At 42.7% G+C, this 7,917-nt stretch overlaps 1 protein-coding gene across 2 annotated transcripts; it reads left to right on the top strand.

Moving 5' to 3' along the window:
- Positions 1–1,032: 1,032 nt before the first annotated feature.
- Positions 1,033–6,528, top strand: lurap1l (leucine rich adaptor protein 1 like). 2 transcript variants are annotated; one of them, XM_026161915.1, is made up of 4 exons: positions 1,033–1,110; positions 1,278–1,387; positions 1,480–1,771; positions 5,116–6,528. In XM_026161915.1, the coding sequence occupies exons 3-4, from the start codon at positions 1,565–1,567 to the stop codon at positions 5,503–5,505; spliced, it is 597 nt and encodes a 198-aa protein (XP_026017700.1). In that variant the 5' UTR covers positions 1,033–1,110; positions 1,278–1,387; positions 1,480–1,564; the 3' UTR covers positions 5,506–6,528. The 2 variants fall into 2 exon arrangements, with proteins under 2 accessions (XP_026017700.1, XP_026017699.1); XM_026161914.1 differs by lacking the exon at positions 1,033–1,110 and having other exon boundaries at positions 1,198–1,771.
- Positions 6,529–7,917: the final 1,389 nt, after the last annotated feature.

The raw sequence follows: 7,917 nt of genomic DNA on the forward strand, positions 1-7,917 counted from the left end.
CATTTATGCTACTTAAGGGTGTGAACAATGCAGGCCCACGGGAAAATCACAGAATTTGATGTGGAACAAATACAGTGTAGAAAATTGGCATAGATAGCAGTGGGCATGGATTTCAGGCTCATTTGCTGCCCTGCGTCCTCGTGCAGATGGTGTTACGCGATAAGCGGCACTGCCCACGAGGTTAAACACTGTTTGCATTGAGTTTTTTGCAAAGCAGTGAAACAAATGTTTAGACTTTTTGTGAAACGTCTTGAAATGTCATGAAACCATGACGCTTTCTTTCCAGGCTCTTTACACTACCAATGACCTGGATGATTGAGAATCTGCGCAGAGACGTATTTAAACTCTTTACTCAAGAAAAAACTAGAAGAAGTTAGCTTCAGCTGCTTCATTATTCACAAAGGGTGTTTAGTTTTTACACCAGATGGCCTTCTTGATAAGAGCCCCAGAGGCCTTGGGTGACACCAGGGATCTTTTGCTTGTTAGCCAAGTGTGTAAACCCCTGTACTATGGAGCCACTAATCCTAATAAGTGCCCTAATATTACAAAGGTTTTAGCATTAAAATAAACTTAATGCTTAAAGTCTCCACAGAGACCCAAGTCTCCTTTGTTGTTGGGTCAGGAAGTCTGACAAATCGAGGGGTACAACATGGACCTACTTGTTGTATTGACCCCTCGTGACAAGGGAGCAGCCTAACAGTAATCTGGCATGGTGTTGTGTGCGTGTGTCGTCCCTGTGTCTGACAAAAACCTTTACACCGAGCAGCAGGTATACCATCGCCTCAACATCCTACACTGTCGCATACATATGACACAAACAATGCTATAACGACCCCCATACACATTGAGGTGGTACTCAATTGTAATGGAAAATGACCAAAACCAAGCAGAGCAAACTCAGGCTGAGTAGTCGCTAACGAAAAGAGGCATTATATTTTCAGGGGGGGCAGTAACCATGCCCTTCACCCCTCTGGACACGCCCCTGCTATAACTTCATTTATCACTTCTAGCAACCGTCTTTTATTACAGTTACAGGACTCTGAAAGCACCAGTTGACTGTGACTAGTTTCCCTTGACAACACGAGCTCAGCTTGTCGGGGGGGTCACGAGGTGAGAAAATAAAGAGAATTAAAAGACCTTGCAAAAAGTTATTCATAATAAAATTTTAAACAGTCATGCTTATTTTCTTTGTGGGCTTTTGCCACCGCTTTTGAAAAATAATATCCTGGAAACACCTCTGCTTTTTTATTTCTCTCGCTCTCTCGTCTCACCTGTAGGGAGTCTGGTTTCAGAGGAAGCTCCCCCAATGGGAGGGTCCGCGGAGAGCGCGTTGTCGTTAAACTGTCCATTCACGAGCTTAAATGGGAGGTCTGTTGCTGTGGCAGCGGTGAGTTTAGCGTCACAGCGAAGAAGCTGCGATGAGCGCGCGCCTTAAAACTTTTATTAGCATACTTTGACTCCACTCCTCTCTGATTAAAGCTCACGCGAACAGCCCGCCAGGCTGTGGGAATATAACCTCCGTGGTCGCAGATAACTGTCCTGACTGCGTGTGTGACACCCCGCGATGGAGGAGGACAACAGCGTCATGCGAGACTTGAAGGACATAGAGACGAAGTTGGGCCGAAAAGTTCCGGACAGTCTCTTTCGCTCTCTCGCCGGAGGGAAACACGACAAGTCCGCAGCGCCGCATTCAGGGAACTGCAAATGTTGCGCTAACTCTGCGGACATAAAAAGACTGGAAAGCAAAATGATGTTTCTCAAACAAGAGATGGTGAGTGTATTGTCTGAGCTCTATAATAGCTTGCAAACAGTTTAAGTCTTCTCTTTAAAGCTTAGTTTCAGGTGTTGTAAGTAATATTTTAATAATTACTTTCAGATAAATGTGGTGGCATCGTTGTTTACTGCCAGGGTGGTCCTGTTTCTTCTGTTGCGTTCAAGGACCTTACCTAGACACAACAGCATTACCTGAGCTCCAGGTATAACCATTAACTGTGAACGACTGTCACGGGGGCAGGTGACAGCCGTTCACACTGTGCTGCGGGCAGAGGACTGTTTGTGAACTCCCGTCACCTCAGGGCGCTCGCCCCCTCTCCTGTCGTATGATCCAGTCCACTGCAGTTGTGCAGCTGTAATTATCTCCCCATGCTTGCATAGTTTTATCTGCAATCACTCAAATTGTTCTCAAATGTCCCTGGAATGTCCTGCTAGTCTCAAACTCCGACAGAGTCGCAGCAACGCGCCATTTTAAAAAGGTCAAGACTGGTATTAGGAGTCCCGAGCAGATGGTGTGTCATAGCCAGCAGACTGACCCGCTGCCACAGATCTCGCTCTGATAGGATTAGTTTATTAAAGATTACTGTAAGGACAATAGTAGATCTGTAATTGGCTTTTTTTAGACTTAAATTTTTGGTGGCAGTTATTTTGTTATGCAAGCATCCTGTAAAAGGAAAAAAATACTAAATGAATTTATTTTAAATGAAGTGAGTGTAATCCCAACTGTGACTGGTCTCTCATTTCAGCCACTAATCCAATCAGACCACTTCCTGCATGCACACTCACAAGTTTGTGCCAAGAAAGTAGCATTTAGCTTTTCTATTGCATTATTTGCGAGCCCAAACTAATCAAAGGAGCAAATGAACTGTAAACTGCAGTCCCACCAGGTCTGTTTGGGGTTTTGTATCACAAATCATGTTTTGCATCCAGTGCAGACAAAAACTGTGCTGCACTAATTGTGTTTCTGATATTCATTTTGTGATAGAGACCCAGTGGTGCCATCCTATTAACACAACATAGCTGCTTGGCCTATAATTCTGGTGTAACTCCATCTGCTGAGCTTCTGTGTGTGTGTTTGTGCATAAGGCAGGTGGTTATACTTGCAAAACAAACACACCGGCAGCAATGTGAGCCAAATGAAGGGTGGTTACAAATCCACTCTAAAGAAAGGCTGTTGTGTCAAAGCAGCTGTCTGGAACAGTCTACCAACCCTGTCTGCCTTCATCTGCCTCAGAGTGTTTTCACTGTAGCAGGATGTTGCAGCTGCCCCTTTACCAATTTTCATTCAGACCGGGCGTTTGTCACCAAGTAGACGCAGGGGGAATCCCTTTTGAATGACTCCATAGGCAGTTCCATCCACCCTCAATAGCATGGTTTGTCAGGGCAGGAAGTTTAGTCAATGGCCATACTGTGTAAAGTAGGCATCGTTTATCCATTGTCCTGAATAAAAACTGTCTCTTGGCTGTGATTTGACATGCGTACAAGTCGTTTTTCCGGTGTCACATGACCCAACAATGACTGGAGTAGATTGTGTTTTCTCTGACTAATTTATCTGTGGGGGAGAGTACTATTTCTGAGACCAGGAATGATCCTTGAACCTTGATGCTTACAGTAGCAATACTGACACTGCTCGTTTTTAGTTGTTTTCTTGGCTTCCACTTTACTTATGAGCTCTATTTCTTGCACTGTTAGTGGACTTTGACTCTGTCTTTAAATTGTCACGCCACAGCTACTGGCAAGAAGTAGTCCAATGCCTGAATTACGCTTCAGCGCGAAATCTACGCCATATTCTTCCAGACCAGTCGGACTCATTGTGATCTGTGTTGACCGGACATGTAGTTACATTTCTCAGGTCCCTTCAGGTTACCTGGAAGGTTACAACATGAGGTTAAAAGGAGTTTCCAGTTACGACTTCGATTTTCCTCAGAAGTCTATATCTGGCATAACTCATACCTGTCTGTTTATCTACAGATTTAAATAGGGTGCTGGTGTTGCTCACGTGGCTGTTACAGGTTACGTAATTGCTGGGTCATTTGCTCCAGTTCTGTCATTATAAATGCTAAGAAGTACACTTTTCACTACTGTGTTTGTTCTTTTGAATGCATAACTGTTAGGCAATTACAACTAAATAAAATACTCTACAAGCTCCCCTGCAGTGTGCTCAGAACAGTCAGACAGTTGAATCTGGAATACCATCTTTGCTCTGGAGATGATGAGAAAATAGTGGGACCAACAGACAAGTCACACAGTAGAAGAAGAATATACTGGCTGGGGAGAAAATAATTTGGTATGTGAAGCATGATAAGACTTTGCAAATGTCATTTTAAGTCAGCCCACAACTCTTTGTCTCAAGCTGAGCAAAGAGGAAGACTGCTAGAACCCAACTGAGATTTTTATGACCAATACCGATATCTGCTGATTTAAAAATTTGATCTGTCGGGCACATGAAATGTAAACAGACTTCTCAGACATTTATCATGTGTAGTTATTTATGAATCCTCACTAAGATGATATGACCGCGCGCTTTAAAAATAGTCTTGTTTTGTTGTCACGACAAGTAATGGATAACTCGTTTACCTGACTTTGGTCAGATCAGCTGGTAACTGTTTATGGCGTTTCAAACAAAGGCTCTAAACACTAGTGGCATATTTAAAAAGGGAACTTCTTCCTTTTAGTAACAGAAGTACTTGAACTAAGACAAACAATGTCTTTAAAAAAGATTAAATCAGTTACTAGTAAAATAAAAGTAGGTAAGTTACAGAGGCCTGGATGACCTCCTGTATTCCCCAACCAGTTGTCAAGTCGTTGCTGAGAGTTGCTGGGTGAAATTGGTACTAAAGAGGGTCCTACATCAAAAACCTTTTTGTGATTGCTTCGGTCACTAGCAGATTGCCTGTAGTTTGTATGGAAAATGCCTACATGTCTGCCAACAGCTACCGAATACCCTAGGCACATTTTGCAAGTGTTTGTAGACAAGTTGAAGTTTTTCATACAAACTACAGTGGCCACTGCAATCTGCTAGTGGCCAGAGTAATCACAGGATGGTTTTTCATGCAGCCCTCTATACCTTGTTACAACTAATTTGAGCTTGCAAATGACATCAAGTTCGAGCAATTGCCCACAACCCAACTGGAGATCGTCAACCAGTCTCTAGGCATATGTGAAAGGGTCTAATATTACAAGGTGTAGGTTAATTTTTCTTTCCCCCCTTTAAGTTAAGCTTACCCACTGCTTACATTAGCCATGTATTTAGAGAACAGACATATTGATCTGTTAACCATATTTCCTGAAATGCGAAATGCAGTGACCTTACTTGAATGTTTATTTTTCTCCACAATACAGGCAAATCTTCGAGCCATTGACGTAAAGCTCATGCAGCAGCTTATGTCCATCAACGAGGGCATCGAGTCCATCCGCTGGATGATAGATGACAAAGGAAGCGTCGCCAGCCATGACAGCAGCCTAACCGGCAGCTTATACAGCCTGTCGGACAGCCAGGACGGCGCCTCGCTGCGAGGAAGCTTCAATAGTTTGAATGATGGCAACAGTGACGGCCTGGATGGTCTGTCTGTGGGTAGTTACCTGGACACACTAGCAGAGGACCTCCCGGATGAACCCTCGCCTACGGACCTTGATTGTTTTGTGGATAAAACGGTGATCGACGGCGACGCCTTTGCCAAATCGCCTTTGAAACTCAGGGTGGAGTCGGATGAATACTACTGCTTTGGATAATAATGATAAGCTAAATGTGGCGATTACAGAGGGACTACTGTAATTTGTGAAGAATGGTTTTCAAAAGTATTCTTCACTTTTAAAACAAAATGCTATTTTTTTTTTCCTCAAATTGTAGCGAGATGTTAGCAAGTCTTACCTGATGACTAATGTTACGTTTTACTTTCCTGACTCTGTCGAATCGACGCGCCTCTTCAAAGCGTTCACGCTTAACATTCATGTCTTAACACTTTAAACGCAGGTTAATTGAAAGGGTGTTTTATCATGATTCAAAGTTCTTGTTTTCAGCTATCCAATACCTCACTGGGTGTATCTGTCACACTTTTTAGCCTAAAGGTATTTTCAAAGGTGGGTGTGGAAAAAGTAGAAACATCAACTGAACAGCCGATTTTCCTCACTATCTGTGGAAAACCCGACTCTGAGTTTGCGTCAGGTCAACCACAATCAGCTGATCCAGACTAGATTGGGATTTAGCAGCCATTTGGAAAATTGGACATTTCATGCTGAGCGATTCTCGAGGTAAAACAGTTTCAAGTGATTAGTCTAAGTGTCACAGCAAGTGCACTTTGCTTCCATGCCAAATCCTGAGCTCCACTGCTGTATGTGTGAAACTTTTAGTTCTGCTTTTTATTGTTTTTGTTTTGTTTACCGACAAGAGTTCCCAAGTCAAACTCTGCTCAGCAGTAGTAGTTAAAGCATGTAGCCTAAAACACAAGAGATTCGTTGCACAGATTCTTGACTGAAAACCAAAGCAGTTTGATTGTCTCATAGATAATTTAGGGCCTGCTTTAACAGCAGATGGGAGGTTTATAAATGATGGACATATGTGGGACACATGTTTTGCTCTGTGGGCAGATTTTAAATTCACTGTTGTTAAAGAACAGTTTAGCGAGAGCGATACACCGCTGTACATACATGTGTTATTTTTAGCTTTAAAGCTCCTGTGTTGACGTATCTGACGTTTGTATTCGCCTGCTTTTTAAAGCAAAAACTGTTTTTTGTTGTTGTTTTGTTTTTGTTTGATTGCTGATGATCTGTTGTGGAAAATGAAATAATATATTGTGATTTTTCTTGCTCATTGTGCTAAGTTGTTTTGTTTTTTCTTTAAGCAAAGAAACTTCTAAGTATGATGCATTCTGAACCTTTAGGTCCCGTTTTTAGAAACAAACCTCATTTTGGGATCCAAATGAGATGGAACGTGAACCTCACAGTGCTCGCCTTTTTTAGCTGATTGAAGTTGAGAATAATCTCTTAATAATGAGGTCAGACTCCGCGGTGCCCCGTGTAATGTGCCGTGGAAAATTACCCTTGTTAATTCACATTGTTAAAAACTCTAAATTGGGCAAATAGCTGTTTATTTGTAACCTTTAAAATATCCAAGCTGTTAACAAAGGAGGAGTGTTTGGAGTCATTTTCTTTGGCTGGCATAAACTAGCGTTATTAAAGATGACAAATCATGCTGCCAGAAACTCACGAGTATCTGTCATCTGGCTGGAATGACTGGACTGCGTCACTTGAGAGTAACTAAGGCAAACAAAGACGAGACAGAGCTATTGCTGAAATGCCAGCCATGCAGAGTCATTGACGGGCTGTTATGTTATTCTCATTTGCAATGCATCGCGCTGGCTCCTTATCTTTCATGTGATAATTGCAGGTCCAGACGAGCTATAGAGGGTAAGTCTTCATGGGAAAGATGAGAACCCTGCTCTCATCGGCCTGCAAATGAATGAGTGGCCTTTGCCCACTGTACTTCAGTAGCTGTTACGCTCGCTTGGAAATGCTGCCTTGCTCCCTTTGTCCACAGAGCTCCATGTGCGCTGTGACGAATGCTGTTTAGGGTGTTTACTAAACGGTGGCAGCAATCTCAAGATTGGACACAAAGGACACTTTTAAGTGTTACATTAGGTCCAGACAGATATAATCACTGCATCCAGGCACATTAAGCATGCTTTTAACTTTGTCTCGCTCCAAGTGCAGAGCAGCTTTATTTGGTTTTACGCTGCCTTATCTCTACCACCCAGAGGCTTCGGCGTAGCTAAAGACCCCTGTAAAGCTGAACCGGGCTGATTCCATTAAAACCAAAAGATCCGCGTAAATGACAGCGTGACCTTCATGTCAGCAATTCAATTAAAAACAAAAAAATATTCTCTAAACTTTCCCAAATGTAATGTCCCAAAAAATATATCCATATCCAACAACTGATAGCTCATTACTTGCAGGGAAACTGTTGAGACTAGAGTTAGTGGCCGTGAAAGAATTGGACCTACCGAGCAGGTTCTGTCAGTTTATGCTGAATGAGTCTGAGTCAGAGTGTTGCATGGTACACTACACATGAATGGCAGCTGCCATTTGCCCATTTTCTGTGGTTTTAACAAGTGTACGTTTGCTACGTGAAAGGGACTACCAGTTGAT

The sequence above is a fragment of the Astatotilapia calliptera genome, chromosome 3, assembly GCF_900246225.1.
Source record: "Astatotilapia calliptera chromosome 3, fAstCal1.2, whole genome shotgun sequence".
NCBI lineage: Eukaryota > Metazoa > Chordata > Actinopteri > Cichliformes > Cichlidae > Astatotilapia > Astatotilapia calliptera.